Source organism: Psammomys obesus, unplaced genomic scaffold (genome assembly GCF_907164565.1).
Source record: "Psammomys obesus unplaced genomic scaffold, mPsaObe1.curated_primary_1811, whole genome shotgun sequence".
NCBI classification, from domain to species: Eukaryota; Metazoa; Chordata; class Mammalia; order Rodentia; family Muridae; genus Psammomys; species Psammomys obesus.
In genome coordinates, this window is record NW_026585698.1 from 978,470 (window position 1) to 995,209 (window position 16,740).

General features: G+C 51.4%; 1 protein-coding gene across 1 annotated transcript in view; it reads right to left on the reverse strand.

Moving 5' to 3' along the window:
• Positions 1 to 2,524: 2,524 nt before the first annotated feature.
• Adamts14 (ADAM metallopeptidase with thrombospondin type 1 motif 14) overlaps positions 2,525 to 16,740 on the reverse strand; it is a 50,790-nt gene continuing 36,574 nt past the window's right edge. Inside the window, exons 14-20 of the mRNA XM_055598839.1 lie at positions 12,471 to 12,634; positions 10,396 to 10,564; positions 9,857 to 9,989; positions 7,911 to 8,118; positions 6,570 to 6,699; positions 5,776 to 5,886; positions 2,525 to 4,350 (exon numbers count right to left, since the gene is read on the reverse strand). Of these exons, the coding sequence (XP_055454814.1) occupies positions 3,869 to 4,350; positions 5,776 to 5,886; positions 6,570 to 6,699; positions 7,911 to 8,118; positions 9,857 to 9,989; positions 10,396 to 10,564; positions 12,471 to 12,634 (1,397 nt within the window). The 3' untranslated portion in view covers positions 2,525 to 3,868. The remainder of the gene's footprint in view (positions 4,351 to 5,775; positions 5,887 to 6,569; positions 6,700 to 7,910; positions 8,119 to 9,856; positions 9,990 to 10,395; positions 10,565 to 12,470; positions 12,635 to 16,740) is intronic.

Sequence of the window (16,740 nt, forward strand, 5' to 3'; positions counted from 1 at the left end):
CTTTGTTCCAAGTGATAGTCTGTCTGCATTGTGGTTTTGGTGTATTTGTTTATAAGTTTCTCTCATACATGAAAATAAATTCTGGGGCTGGCAAGATGGCTCAGTGGGTAAGGGCACTTACTGCCAAGCCTAATGGCCTGAGTCAGATTCTCCAGGGCCTACATGGTAGAGGAGGAATCAGACTCCTTGCAAATTCTCTGACTCCCGCAACTGTGCAAACGCATCCTCAAGTAACCCCCCCCCCAACACAGAATAAAATGTAACAAAAGCTTAAAAATAAGTAGGGTGGGTAGGGAGGGGGAGAGTATCTGGGAGGACTTTCAGGACTTGAGGGAAAGAATGTGAAATAAATAATGTAAAATTTAAAAACCACTTACTCTCAAAAAATAAAATAAAATGTTTCACTGCAGCACCTAAGTTCACCTATTCTGCTACCAGAATATTTTGATCGCACCTTGGAGAGTGTTGATTAGAAGAGATGGAGAGAGAGTTTTACAATGAGGCTATCTCTGTGGACATACATAGGAATGTTCCTGGCTTCTCCCACTCAGTCTGCTCATTTAACAATCAGGCCCTTCCTTGTTCCACTACAATAGATGAGCAAGGTACAGAGGAACATTTTCATCAATGACAGGGGAGTTTGTCCCATAGTTTGGCCTCAAACTCAGTATGTACGGGAACAAGGCCTTGAACTCTTGATCCTTCTTTTTCTACTACCTGTGTGCTGGGACTACCAAGCCTGGTTTCATCATCAACTCTTAAATGTTTAATCCACACAGAACTTTTTGGAGGCAGATACTCTTGTTGCAATTAGATAAGAGGCTTAAAGAAGCAATCTGTGGTTTAGGGAGATAGTTGAATGACCTGGGTTAATACTCAGAACCCACAAAATCTAGGCACAGCAGGGTATGTCTGTAATTCCAGCTCCCTGCTACACAAAGTGGTAAATAAGAAGTGACCTTGTCTCAAACTAGGTGGAAGGCTAGAACTGACACGTGAGGTTGTCTTCTGACCTCCAAACACAGGCGCATAGCAATGGCAGTGATCTTATCATAAGGATTCAAAGAAATAATCTATACTAAGTGCTAGGTACAATGCTGGATTTAACAGGCATTAGTGGCTCATGCTTCTAATCAGCAATACAGACCAGAAAGCAGCAAGGGCTGTCACACTTGTTTTGAACACTGGAAGGCCAGAGCTGAGTCTGGGCTCAACAATAAGGGAACACCTGGTCTTCTTGGCAAAAGCTCTCAGGAAGCACACTCTTGTTTTCATGATTTGCCTGGAGGTCAAGAACACTGCTCAGCTCCGCTGCAGGCCCCAGCTGCCCACTCTGCAGTAACATCCCATGCTCAACAGTCTCACGCACACACCAGTAGCCTCCAAACCAGGGAAAGATCCCAGGTGCTTTCCAAGTCTCTTGGCTGCAACCACTGCCCCGTGAGTCTTTAGCTCAGTTGCCCCAGGGAAGGGAAGCTTTGCCCATAGTTACTTTTTGCCCAATGACACCCCTATTCGGCCTGCACATTTTTCAGTCATGCTGTTTCCAAGGCAGTCACGATAAAAGAGCCCTGTCTCCATGTCTCTCTCCAAGGTAGGGTCTCATGCTGTCCACAAACTCTATAGCAGCAGATGATCTTAAATTTTGGATCTTCCTGATTCCATCTCCCAAAGTGCCGGGACTGTAGGCACACACTAACCACATCTGTTCACGTGATGCAGGGCTTCCTGCGTGCTGGATCATGTATCAGTTTGCTTTCCTGTTGCTTTTATAAAACACTGACCAAAAGCAACTTGGGGAGAAGAGGGGTTATTTGGCTTACAATGTCCCATCACAGTTGAGCATCTAGGGAAGCCAGGGCAGGAGCTCACTTAAGAGCAGAGGCGGGAACTGTGGAGAAAAACATTTTTCTGGCTTGTTCATCTTGCTGTCGTATACCATCCAGAACTGCCTTCCCAGGGGTGGCACTGTCCACAGAGAGCTGGGGCCCACTCATATCAATCATAAATCAAGAAATTAACCCCACGGTCATGCCCACAGGCCAATATGGTGGAGACAATTCCCTTTCTGCAGTGCTGGGGACCCAGGGACTCTTGCATGCAGAGGAAGCACCCTACCAGCTGACTGATGCTTTAAAAATCCCACAGTGAGTTTCCCATCAGCCCTCATGCCCAGTAAGATGGACAACAACCCTTCCTCCTGCTTGGTACCCAGATTATCCTGGGATTCAGGGAAAAGCTGTTTCACCACCTTCCAAGGAAACCACTCCTTGCAAAGTATCATCAAAATACTTTTCTGTCTGTGGGCCCCATAGGTACCACCTAGCAATCTCCACCCTTTGTATGGTAACTTGCCCAAAGCCATTCAGCTCATTGGTGGTGGCCCTTCCTTGTTTGTTCCCACCTGCAATCATCTTACAATTGCTGGGCCCAGCCCTGAGGGCACTGGCTTCATTGTCCCCATCCTCCAAAACACATACCACCACCACCACCACCACCACCACCACCACTTTTGGGGTCCAAAATAGAACACTGACAGTAATGTTAATAAATAGGTAACATTTTAAAAATCAGACTCTCCAGGCTGGTCCACACAGGACTGACTCGGAGTGGCCCCAGCCACCTGCAAAGGGAGAGCAGGAGTGAGAGGAGCATGCAGAGTCTCCAGCACCGCTGCTCCCTACGGAGCTTGCAGGCCAGAGGCCTAAGGCTTCCCTTCCTCCAACTGAGGAAGGTGGACAGACAAGCACCTCTGCCATTGACCCTCATAACAAGGACCTAGGCCATTTCCTGAGAGCCAGAGGGCCATGGAAGGTACTGGGTGCATCCTCCTTACCAGGAGCAGCAGCTGGCATCCTCCCCAGGCCATGCATGGTCCAGCTGGGTAGATTCTTTAGTCTTGGCCTGTGACCCTCCTGCCCTGACCTTCTGAGCATCACACAGTCTGGCCCAACTGGAGCCAGAGGGAAGACCCCCAACTCCAACAGAAGCCGGCTTCAGCAGAGAGTGATGGCTGAGGGGCAGTCTGGGAAGTGACATCTCTCTGGGACCTGGGGGTCATGTTTCAGGCTGGGCCTCCTTCAGGCCCTTCAGTGATGATTGAAGTTGCTGTCTCTGGTCCAACCAGGGATCAAGCCCCAGCTTGGAACCTCCTGGATGTTGAAGGGGTGTATCTAGGCCTCCTTGGGTGGCTTGGGTGTGAGATTGGGAGGTCATTCTATTACCTGGAGTCACCAGCAGTGACATCTACCGGGACACAGGGGGCCTGCAAAAGTGACCCTATAGGCAGCAAAGCACGCCTGTTGGGGGTTATTAGCAGCCCTCAGCTGACAAGAGCCAGGTCTGAGAAAAACTCTCCCCTGGCAGACCCTGCAGCCACGAAGGCCTCACCGCTATAGTCATCCAGCACCTTCCCCAGTCTGCCTCGTGAGCAGCCCTGCTTTGCCTTTGGGGTGGGACGTGTGGGAGCGTGAGGGTGTAGGGGGTGGCTGTGCAGGCCATCCTGGTAGTCAGAAGTCATGGATAAGCGAGAACCTCTGACCAGCCCCTGCCTGAACTTCAGCCCTATCCAGGCCCAGTGGCTGTGGGAAGGGGTATTGCTGAGCCTGGAGGGACAGATCTCAGGGGTCACTTGAGAGTGAAGGCCTGAGCTCTGCTGGCTGAGGTATTTCTGGTTAGGGCAGTCCCTGATTTCCCCTTGCCCCCAACCCTATCATGGGGGTAAAGAGAATTATAGCCCCAAACAGAATAAGAAGGCAAATAATTTAAAAAGGAAACCTGTGCTACTTCCTGTCCCCTGTGTTTGAGTCCTCTGAGCCAGGGTCACTGGGACCCCATGCAGAGTGTAAACATGACTGGAGGGGTGGTTTCAGGTCACTGGGGAGGTAGCAGGAAGGCTGGTGCCTCTATGTCCTGGTTCCTCCTTGGGCTGTCCTTGACCCTCAGAGGCTGGCACAGCTGTTTGGGTCCAGCCCCAAGGTGGGCCCTGTGGGGTGGTGGGAGAATTGACCTCAAATGTTCTAGTGCTTAGCATCTGGGGTGTGATGGGATGCTGAGTCACTGAGGAGAGCCTACCCACTAGCCCTGGCAGCTGTGTGGGCTGGCTTTGCCGACGGTCTTCCAGTCTGGTTGGCCCCCTTGTGGACTCCACATCCTCCTGGGTAGCCGTGGGTTCTCGCAAGAGACTTCCCAGAGTGGAGAAGGCGGGTGGAGAGGCCAGGCTGGCATTGGGGCCTGAGGCCTTCTTGGTGCACGACTCGCAGCACAGACGGTGGTAGCCGGGGATGGCGCAGTATTGGGCCAGCACTTCCATCCGGCAGAAGATGGATCTGTCTCCCACACAGGGCTCCGCTGCACAAACACCAGGACAGAGCGGTGCGCATCAGGAGGAGACACTATGATTTGCTTTACTAGTACTCTTTCCTCCTTCTGTCCTGGCTGGATTCACTAGATAGCTCTTTCCAGAGGAGTCACACTGACCCAGGAGGACAGAACTCTTCCCTAGGGAAGAGAAACTTAACGTGCCCCACTTCCGCAGCATCAGTGTCGCTGGGAACCTTGGTGGTGAGGCCAACTGTCTCACCTGCTATACCAGAACCTCTGGGGTGGGGCAGCGCTGGTTATCAAGCCCTCCAATGGGATTACCCAAGAACTATGGCTCTGCCTGGTTCAGCCACATACTCGGCCAGATACTGTCTTCACCCAGGAAGCTGTATGTGGGGAGTCTGAGCTGGGGCCTAGTTTTCAAGGTAAGTCTAGATCCAACCAAGTGTGAGAACCCTGCTCGGGGAGGAAGATGGAGCCCCTGCCTCTCCTAGCTACGCAATTACCCATGTAGCCAACACTCAGCTACCCTGGAACCAGCAGATCAATGTCTGACCACTTGTATGGGGGGTGGGCAGGTGGATCATTATCCCCAATTGAGAACATTGAGGCTGAATATTCTAAAATGCTTTTGTGATTGGCCCAATCACAGTTCTTTGGAGAAAATGTGATGGCAAGAGCTTAGCTCTGCATTGATTTGTGCTCTGGACAGCAGGAATCAAGAGCAGTCTCTGGAGCAGAGAAAATGGACGACAGTGGCCTCTAGATGGCGCCAAAGCTCCAGAGCCGGAATCAGACCATCAACTTCTGCCTGGAGGAATTTGCCCAGTGTCTCTCTGCTGGGGTGTGGAGAAGCAGAGAGGTTACAACCCATTTTGCCAGACCCCAGTTGGAGGGAGGGGAGACAGGACTCTGGTAACCTAGGAAGGGAGTGTAGCATAGTAGGCACAGGGCAAGTCTTTATCCAGAGACATGAATGGCGGGACCACAGGATGAGTTAACTGCAGTAGCAGAGGACGCTCACACCCATGGCTCTTTCTCTCAGCTGCCCTGGGAAGGCAGTTCATATCTATGACTGCAAATCCAAGACATGTGAAAGCAGATGTGATCAGAATTCAGAACTCTGAGGAGTGCTTTATGGACTTATGAAACAGGATACCCTCCCAACAGTGGGACACTGCCTTGCACCAAGCATGGCGATGCTCCTGCAACAGAAACCTATGTGATTTCTTTTTAGCCTGGATCAGGTTTGGCTGCCACAGGGATAACACCAAACTTAGAACTAAAGCTCTTAGAACCAAATGGGAGTCAGAGGAGGTTATGGACCAGAACGGCATCGTTCATACTCTCTGTGGCCACCCAGAAAGATAGGTATTATGTCTTTTCCATTGTCATGCTTCGACCCCCGTGATACCAGTTTGGGGGAGGGGAAGGGCCCGTGGCTATACTTACTTGTTGAGATCCTGTTCATGGGAGTCAAGGGCCTGGATTGGGGTTCCCAGTGTCCCACTTTGGCCACCGTGTCCTGGACCTCTGCCTTCACTGTAGAGTTCTGGAAATCCCCTGCGGACAGAGACACAGCTGTAGTATGCACAAGTGGGCAGCCCTTATCCAGAATGCTTGGGGCCAGAAGCACTCCAACTTTATCTTTTCCTGGAATCTGGAATATTTGCATAGACTTAATGAGGACTCTTGGAAAAAAGGCCCAAATCTAAACATGGGGAGCATCTGTCTCCTATCTCATTTGTATTTTGTTGTGTGGGTATGTATGTGCATGGAACATGTGTGGAGGTCAGAGGACAGCTCAGAGGGCTCAGTTCTCTACTTCCACTATGTGGGACCTTGGCACAAGCACCTTTATCTATTTATGACCCCATGTCTTTTTTTTATGCACAAAGCATCCAGCCAATTTTGTATAATTTTTAAATGATTTGGAAAGTGAAATGATGTTTGCATATCATAATGAAAGAGGCTGGGAAGGTCTTTTTCTTTTTCTGCCTGAGGGATGTTGGCTAACTGGGTAGTATTCTTCCATTACAACATATCCTGTACAGTCAGGAAAGAACTGTCCATCATGGAAGCACGCCCACACTCCAGAAGTTCTAAAGTTCTGGATAGGGAAGCATTTTGGATTAGGGATTCTCAACGTGTCTTTGGAATTTCAAGGGGCCAGGAAACATGCTGCTGCATGGTCAAGGCCAGAGGAATGAGCTGGGCCTCCCTCCGCCATCTGCCCAGCTGCTCACCTCTACAGGCAGGCAGGCTGCAGACCTGCACCGTGTCTGGCTTGAGCCCTTCGCACTGCCTGAGGACACTGGAGCTGTTTCGGCACGCCACCTGCCGTTGCTGGATGCCTTCTCCACAGGTAGCAGAGCACTGGATAGGAGCAGGAGGGCCAAGGGACACAACGCCAGGGGCAGGGTAGTTAGGAGAGAGAGAGGAGGGCGCAGTGAACTCAGGGAAAGAAAGAGTACCAAGAAGGCTGCTTTGTATGCCTTCACTCAATCAGGTAGGCGTGCAAAGCCTATAGCTCATGGTCAGATTCTTCTGAGCCGGTGTGAAGCTTGGGACTCCCTAGATCTTTCCACAGCTTGAACTGTGAACATGTCTCAGGCCTGCTGTCTTCAGTCTCCACTCTATGCCCAATTCTCGACTATCTGTTTCACTCTGGCTGGCTCCTTTGTCTGACCCACCGCATGACATGACCTGGGGCTTGCAGGATTCTGGGTTGTGGATTGCTGCCACTCTGGCACAGTTTCTAATTCTGTAAACCAGGAATTCTGAGGGACAGACCTTCAATAAACTTGGGGTTCCTTTTACCCAACACTGATTTTGCAAGGGTATATCCACAGGGTCTTCCTCCCAGAAGGGTCACCCAAGGACAGAAGGCAAACTGACCCCTGTGTGCAAGGCTATCACACGCCACATACACACCATCCCCGTAACTGATACACTTCTGACTGTGATAAATGGATGGTGGGCACTGGGGTGGCAGGGTAGGGTCTCTGGGAAGCCCTGTCACTCGAAGCCCTGTCACTTCTAGGCACTGCCTACAGCCTCTCCTGGCAGGATAGGGAAGAAACTAATGGGACATATGCCCACTGATCAAGACACAAGTATTGAAGCACCGAAGGGAGCCAGGGGACGCATAACTCATCCTCCCTGTGCCTTTCACATCCCCTGTAACCTTTGCCAGTCCACCTTGCAGTCTGTAACAGCTGTCACTGGCCTGTTTGTCTGTCTTGGACCCTGACTGGCCTGAAAGCTCCATGAGGGTGAGCAACCTGACTCAGTGACACTGAGTCTTCTTTGAATAGCATCTGGCATACAGTTGTTGCTCAGTAACTATCTGGAACATAAGAATGTGCCTTAATTTGCTCCTTGATGACATGGGGGCATGAAGCCTAGTGAAGAGCCAGTATGCAAAGCGTGCCTGAGGGCTGCTCTCTTTCCTTCTGAGAAATGTCAGATCAACTGTGTGTCCAGAAACTCTGCCCACGGGTACACTAGAGCCTCCCTAGATTACTCCCCTACCCACACATATTCCTGTCCCACGTGCTTCTACCCACTCTGCAAGGACTACTCACCTGGGACCAGGCTCCTATCCGCCACTGGGCTGGGCAGGGTACACGCAGGCATGGCTTCTTGGCCTCTGGCCGGTTACCTAGGCAAGCCTTGGCTGGCATGGCCTTTTGGGTACCATTGGAGAGAGGCAGCAGGCACTGCACCCCCCGGGTCTGCAGCCCCAGTTTCCCACAGCTCCGGCTGCAGGCACCCCACTCCTCTGCCACCCACCTGGAGACAGACAGGACAGAGGTGGAGGGGGGTGGGACCATGGGGAGACTGCCCCTTGGAGTTGCATTCCACCAGAGAAGGCATGTGCTTCAGAATGCTGCTGCCTGGCTAGCTGGCCTCTGGGAGGTCACTAGTCTCTCTTGCTCTTTCCTTGGATAAGGGGAAAAAAATCTTAGCCCTTCATGTGTCCTTGAGCAAGCTGTTAACTCCACCAAGCCTCAGTTTCCCCATCTTTTCATCAGGATTGCTTTAGTACCCCATAAAGAGTTCAGAACTACCAAATACAGGAAGTATACTGGATGCTGAGGCTTAGGGGTGCCCCAAACACACCAAAGCCACACTTCTTGTGAAATGTCCCCCTGCCTGGGACAAGAGTGCTACTAGGACCTCTTTCAGTGCCCACAGGACTTCAGCACTTACAGCTCTATAGTGGGAAGGGGCGTTTCTGCAAACATTTCTGCATTTCTCAGCAGCAGAGGCGGGGATGAGTTAGGCATCCCAGAGGGAGAGAGAAAGGAGCCCAACTCATTGTCTTATAGCTAAGGGGGGGGGGGGGTAAGAGGCACATTCTCAAAGAACAAATCTTGCCAGGTATAGGGGTATACGCCTGTTGTCTCAGCACTTCAGAGGCTGAAGCAGGAGGATGACTGAGTTAGCAGCTAGGTTGTGGAGTTTGTTACACACACACACACACACACATAAACATGCACACATATGCACACAAATGCATGCACATACACACACCAGAGATGGCAGAAGGAGAGAGAGAAAGAAAAAAGAGAGAAGGATGAGGAGGGGAGCAAGGGAAGGGGTAGGGGGAAAGGTGGAGAGAGAGAGAGAAAAAAAAAAACCCTAGCAAGCCCTACGATTGGCTGGGGAATAACCCAGACAGGATCTTAGACAGCTAGTCCTGCATGCATGCCTCATGATCACAGTTGTAGGAAGTTCTATGAATGACAGCATAAAATAACAAGGGGCTGGAGGAAGCGCAGACAGGGGACGACACTGTGTTCCTGCCTGGTTGTGCATCAGAAGATCACAGTGGACTATTGCTACCTATCAATTTCCACCCAGCCTCAGATCACGTGTCCAGCCCTGGGGATTCCCCCAGGCTCCAGGGTGCCCCTGTCCTCTGCCCTGGAGCACTCACAGGGAAGCAAGAATGTGAAAAGGACCCATTGCAGTTTCCTACCAAATGGCTACCCCCACCTCTCTGGGGGTTCCTGGGAAGCACTGCTACAAGCTGAGGGAACCAATCTTGAGTTCTCAAGACCAGCCCAAGCCTCTCCCTACAGACTCCCATAATCATAAGAACATGACCTTGGGCTCTGAAAAGCCTGTTCCTCAGGCTAGGGAATCTTAACCAGGAATCAGACCATGCTGGAGGCTAGACTTCCAGTGACCAAGTAAAGAGAGAGATCATATTCTTGCCTGGAGATGTGAGGCCCCTGCCTTACCCACAGAAATCCTAGGCCCTGTCTGCGAAAGGATGCTAGGTGGAGCAAACCTGGTGGTACCTTCTGCTTTCTGGCAGTGGAGGTTGGCAATGCAGAAACCCAACAGGGATGGCTGGCCATGAAGGGTGAGCCACAGTGCCTTCTGTGGGCTCCTGTCTATACCCCAAAGACCTGCAGGCTTTCTACACGAGGAAGTGCCAGGGTAGCAACTCTAACTGCTTTCCTTGTGGGCCGAGGTGGAGAGAGACAGGGACCAGCCTTTGCTCCCCTGGAACACTCACGTGGGCTGGGGACATGGGTGCTGGTTGCAACGCCGTCGAATAGGCTTAGGCCTCTTCTTCTGGTCACACAGGTGCCGATGCACCATGTGGTGGTCCCGGCGACGCCGGCAGCCATATTTAGTGAACTGGATTCCTGCGAAGGTCAGGCTGCTGTGGGCCAGCTCGAGGCTCCTGCTCCACGCCTCCTGCCCTCAGGGAGACTTTCTAGGGAGCCTATTCCCCTTTGTGGCCCAGCACTCTGTCCTGGGGAAATGACTTTCTACAGGACCCCTCCCTCTGTCCATACTGGTGAAAAAGTGGCTTTGGACAGCTGAACAGACAACCTACCCTGAAGCCTGCTCATGAAGGCCCCAATTTCACCCATCCCACTGCTCAGAATGGCTTCTAAGCATGGGAGATCTTCAAGAAGAAGCTGAGACAAGAGCAGTGACACGCCAAATGGATACACTTCTTCCTGACTCTTACATGGGGTCTCTGCTCTATTCTTCCCCACCCCCACCATTCCCCACAAGGAACTGTAGGACCACAACAGCTGATACCTCCTCCACAGGCCTTGCTGCAGGGAGACCAGCTCTTGAGAGCCCATTCATAGGTGTCAGTCTCTTCCAGGAGAACATTATTGCTCCCAATGAGGGGCAGCAGGTCCTCGTGGATGACATACTTGTAGGCCAGGCTGCTTCGGGATTTACCCTCAGCTGGAGGAAGCACCTGAGGGGAGACAAGGAGGCAGCACAAAACCAGAGATAGAAGTAGGGTCAGCAGTGTCCAAAGAGGAGAACTGGAGGTCAGGAATACAGGGGGTCAGGAATACAGGGCTTGTGACATGCCATGGTGATACTGTGGCCTGCAAACCCTCCATAAGGAGTCTGGGCACAGACTGACATGGGAAAACACAGCTACTAACTGAAGCAGAAGCAGCCACTGCCCACAGCTGTCAGGCCGGGTTCCAAGCTGTGCTCTGGGGTTTTCAATTGAGACACAACCCAAACCGTGTAATTCACCCTATTCAAGTGTGCAACCCAGTGATTGTTCAGTACCTAGCTGGGCAGGCAGGGCAATCACAAACTCCCACTCCCAGACTAAGCACCTGCTATCTATCAAGCCCCACAGCAGTTGGTACCAGGCCCATGAAACGTTCTCCCTCTCACAGAGCTATATTCTAAGGAAGGTGAGATCCGTGGCCCAAGTGTTTCAGTATCCAAACTATCTGCTTCAACCAGGCTGCCAGCGAGCAAACTTTTTAACCTTCTCTCTTTCCTCTTCTCTAACCCTCCCTCCCCCTTCTTGGGTCTCACATTGCTCACACTGACCTTGAACTCACTACATAGACTAGGATGACTTTGAACTTCTGATCACAGGTGTGAACCCCCATGCCTGGTGTATGGTGCTCAGGATGGAGCCCAGGGCTTCAGGCATACCACTGGGCAAGCACTCTCCCAGCTGAGCTATAGCCGCATCCTCCTCTTCCTCTCCCTTTCCCTTATTTGAAAGACAAAGACTCAAGTGCTAGGATTAGAGGTGTGTGACACCGTGCCTGGTTATTTTTACTTTCTTAAATTTTTTTAAATTACTCTTATTATTTGGGGCAGGACTAGGGAAGGAACGTGGGCCATGGTGTGAATGTAGAGGCCAGAGGACAAGTTGAAGTGGTGGAGTCTTTCCCCCTACCATGTGAACTCTGGGCACATCAGGCCTGGCATTGGCACCAAGGGCCTTGAATCAGGAGCCATCTTGATACCCTCTCCTCTTACTACCAGACAGTGCCCTTTAATGCACAAAAGTTTGCAGCTCTGACAAAGTCTGATTTCTTTTGTTGCATCTTGTTACTGAAGAATGACCTTTGACCCATCTCCTTCTCAGAGTTGCAGGCTGCCACTCCTGAATTTCTGTCTTTGATCTGTTTTGGGTTATTTGCATATGACACGCACGAGGTAGGAGTCCAACTTCAGCCTTTTGCATGTCGATGTCCTGGTGTCTCAGCATCCTTGGTTGAGACTATGTGTTCCCCCTTGAACAGCTTTGGTACCCTGAGCAAAGATCAGCTGGCCCTAGACATATGGGTGCCCACAAATACAAGCTGAGTGGAAAGCATGTGTTAGATAAAATTCCTACACCAAAGCCAATAGCCTCAGAACTTGCTCTCCAGAATACCGCTGACCAGTGAAGGCAACACCAAGAACAAAGCCATCAGCTCAGGCTGATGACACAGGCACAAAGCTCTTACAAGCCAGTCTGCTGAATTACCAATGCCTGTTCCAAAAACACAGACATAGGAACGAGCCCCAGTTAGGATAATAGCCCTGTCCCCTTCTCAGAGGCTGACACTGCCATGATCATTTCAGGCCAGCTGCCTTAAAGGTCCTAAACCACCATAAGGCCTCACATGTTTGACCATGCCACAATGCACGTGGCTGCTGGGGGATACTGGGGATACAGGAACTTTCTCTAGTTTCCCAGGGCTCACCCTCCAGACCCCATTTCCCACCCCATATAAAAGAACATAGAACTGCTGCATTTGGCCTCCTACACACCAAGGAAAGGACACTTTAAAAATGGACCAACCAGAGAGTGGGCACAAGGAACGGGAAAGGCCACTTCAGGCAAGGAGGCTCACCATGACAGCGATTGCTTCAGGCAGGGGCCCGATGGTCTTGAGGCTATCCTTGGTGTCCTCTGCGGCATGCTCCCACTCCAGGCCCAGCGCAGTAAAGGTCCTGCTGGAGGCTTCCTTGCCCTTGGGGCTGAGAATGAAGCTTCCAGTCACCTGGTTCTTCACCGCTGGCAAGGGGAGAGAGACAGAATTCCTATTTCCCTCCACAGGGGCCTATGACTCAGACATTCACAAGCCTTCCCAGGAAGCCCCTCCTCAGGTTTTCTGTCTATTCGTCCCCCTGAGCCTTCCCATGAGGGCCACCAGGAGCCCTCTGCAAACCAGTCCTGCCTCTAGGCCCAAATGTACACCACTGATCCTGCCTCCCTCCCTTTTCCACACTGACTAATGGTCACCTATAGTTATGGCTCCCTTTAACCTCTTTCAGAAAACCTTTAACTGCCCAGACCGCAGAGATGCTGTCCCGGCAGGACCTAGAGCAAAGCACAGAGCAAAAGAGAGCAAGCCATAGGGAAGTTCCATAGTCCCTGGGCAGCCTCAGTTTTGCTTTCTGTGAAGTAAGACTGATCATGCAGTCAGCATACAAGGTTGCTTGCCCGGGGAGATCTTACAGTCACCCCCCAAACACACGCACACACACACACACATGTGCACACACACTCTCTCCCAGGCAATGCAAGGAACTCATGTATGTAACAGCCTGTGACGTGCACCAGATGTGCCACTGTAGTCACAGAACTGTGCACACTGCTGCTGCTCCCGGCAGCCTGCCAGCGTGTCTCACGTGTGGGAATCCTTGACTGGCACAGAGCAGAAGATTTAAAAATGCCTGTAAAGTCAGACATGAAGGTACTCTATCATCCCAGCGCTAGGGAGGCGGGGGTAGGAGCATCCCTGAAAGTTCAAGGCCAGCCTAGGCTGTACAGTGAGACCCTCTCGAAGTCCTCACCACAAAAGGGCTGGGGATTCAGGTCAGTGGCAGAGCAGTTGCCCAGCATGTGCAAAGGCCTGGGGGTCAATCCTCAATAAAGCTCTCACAGTTTCTCCCCCTTCCAGTCTGCCAGCGAGTGACAGGCAGCTGGTTACTGAGGAGACAAGTGGCAGGTGGGGATAGCACAGCTGCAGACTCTGGTCACAGCTTTGGCCAGCCTGGAAGCCACCAAGGCTAGGGAGAAGCAGCAGTACGGGACCCTGCCCCGGGGGAGGCTGGAGGCCTGGTGTCACAGAAAGTAACCCCATCATATAAGGGAGCCATCCGCGCATACTGACCTCATGCAACTTGCTCTATTAGGACTCTGACTAAGACTTCACAGAATCCTAAGACACATCATGAGCACCGATGGGCTTAGGGCTTCACTGGGAAGGCGCAGGACACTCAGTCTGGACACACAGTGGGCTGCAGCTACGCCAGGTTCCAGTGAGTCACAGGATGGTGACTACAGGTAGGGCAAAGGCACGCTGGAAGGCCACCACCTCACCCCCAGCCCCTGCCTGCCCAGGCTCTGATGCATCATCTTTCAGCCCCAGCGTGCTGAGGCTAAAGCTGAGCTGCCCTTCAGGCCAGGGCAAGCTTCAGATCACCGCATTGGCCTCAGCCACTTCCACAGCTCACAGCAGTCACGGTGGCAGCCACGCAGCTGTCCACCTCACATCCCAGAGGTGGAAAAGACAAGTATGACCCTGTAATCCAGACCCAGGTCTGTTAATGGCTTGATCCGCTAACTACCTAACCATTCTGGGCCCTCAGTTTCCTTAGCTACAAAAATGAGGTAACATCATTCTTCATAGATGGACATGGCACTTAGAGGAGATGATGGCTGAAAACCCAGTTTGAGTTTGGGCAGAAGCTTGGCCTTCATGCTTAAGACAGCTTCCCACCCTGGGCTTCTGCCGAGAGCTCATACCCTGGCTGCCACCACACGCGTTCTTACATATACACATATTCATACATGCACACACACATACATAAAAGTGAGTTGTTGCTTATGCTCACACCCACACAGGTTGCACACGTACACGCGCACACACACCACTCGTGCATGCTCATCCAGGCACGTTTTCCAAGTTTGCACTGACAGCCTACCATGTCCCTACAGACAACCACCCACCTATGCCCAGGTAGGCCTCTGTTCCATAGTGCCCCTGCTCTCCTGTCAGTTTCCCCATGTACGGCATCCCACCTGCCCTGCCCTGCGCAGCAGACAGCTCTCAGTACCTCACTGCCCCCACTGTGAGGCAGGTGGAAGAGGCTGACCATTCCCACCATGCATCAGCTCCAGGAAGGCAGAAGCAACAGTCCTGGGGTACCGTAAATGCACGCCTCCCTTCCTGCCCCTGCTGTAGCACAGCTCCCACAGCCTAGTGGGTACAGTGAGCAGGAGTCACTGAGTCCAGGTCTCCCAAACTCATGCTCATTGTAGCATGGGGCAGGCTGACAATGGCCTGGTGCTGGGAGACCAGGACCTACCCAGAACCCAGAGAAGGCCCTGAATTGACCCCAGGCCTCAGTTTCCCCTTGGCCACAGTGTGGATGTACTTTGGTCTTTCAGGTGCCCTCAAGGCAGAGGAGTGGGAACCACCCCAGCTGCAGTAGGAAGGGGCGCAGCTCCAGGAAGCTTGAAGCGTCTATTAGTGATAATAATCTTAAAACGATGATGGTGAACGTTTTTGTGACAGCCGAGCTTGCTAAGAAACATCACATTTTCTGTTAGTGCTTGTTATTTGTAACTGGGAAGTGGCAGGGCTTGGTAGCCTAACAGGCCAGATGGACCTCTGTGACTTGCTACGGTGCTATTGTAGCCTACACACTTTCCATGAGAGGGGTCTGACTGTGCACAGACTGACATGGGAGAACAGAGCTACCGCCACATTGACACGGGAGAACAGAGCTACCGCCTGGATCGGAAGCAGCCACTGCCCACAGCTGCCAGGCCGGGTTCCAAGCTGTGCTTTTGGGTTTGCAATTGAGACACAATCTACACCTATTAAAGTGTGCAATCCAGTGATTGCTTAGCATATTCAGCCATCACCGCTGTGTAATCTCAGAATACTTTCTTCACCCCGAAAGAACCCCAGCACACACGAGCATTCCCCCTCTCCCACCACACACGCCCTGCTACCACAGGAGCTATATGTCTCACAGAGGCATCTTTTTTGATTGCCAATTTGGTTTCAGTAAAAACAAGACCAAACTAAACGATAAAAACATCTTTCATAATGCCTTAATGTCTTAACATGAATTTTTTAAACTGAATAAAACTGGAGCCAGGCACAGTGGCTCACACCTGTAATCCCAGCACTTGGGAGGCACAGGCAGGTAAATCCACTGTGAGTTCAAGGCCAGCCTGGTCTACAAAGCAAGCCCAGGATAGCCAAGGCTACCCAGAGAAACCTTGTCTCAAAAAACAAAAAAGAAAAAGAAAAAAATGTTTATTTCCTATTACTGGTGTGAGAGGAAGACATGCCATGGTCTATGTGCCGGGGTCAAAGGACAATTCTGTGGAGTCATTTTCCTATTCTGCCTTTTTGTGGGTTCCAGGGATCAAACTGTGGTCATCCAGCTTATGTGGCAAGAGCCCTTACCTGGAGCCATTTTGCTGGCTCTTTTTTTTTTTAATTAAATTTTAATTTTTTTATATGAATTACTGTTTATTCACCTTGCATCCCAGCCACAGCCCCGCCCACTTTCCCTCCCAACCCCATCCCTCTCCAAGTAGAGGGAGGTCCTCCTCCCCCTCCATCTGACCCTAGCCTATCAGGTCTTATAAGGACTGGCTGCATTGTCATTAATCCCCCACCTCCAGGCTAGCGGCCTAGCAAAGCTGATCCTCCCTTGAGGGGGGTGGGGAGGAAGTCAAGGGTCAGCCACTGAGTCCATGTCAGAGACAGTCTCTTACTGGCTCTTGAATATTTGTTTTATTTTATTTTGAAATAGGGTCTCATTTTGTACCTCTGGCTAGTCTGGAATTTGCTTTGTAGATCAGGTTGGCCTTGAACTCACAGAGATCCATCTGCTTCTGCCTCCCAGGTGTTGGGATAAAAGATGTGCACCACTACGTCTGGCCTTGACCTTTTAAGTTTCATCTATCCGGGGGTTCTGGTTTGTGTATGTGTACATGCACATACATGTTTTATATATGTATATGCTTGTGTATGTGTGTATACATGTGTGTAGTGTATGTGGAGGCCAGGGATCTTTGTCACAGTCATCCTCAGTCACTTTACTTATCCATCCATCCATCCATCCATCCATCCATCCATCCATCCATCCATC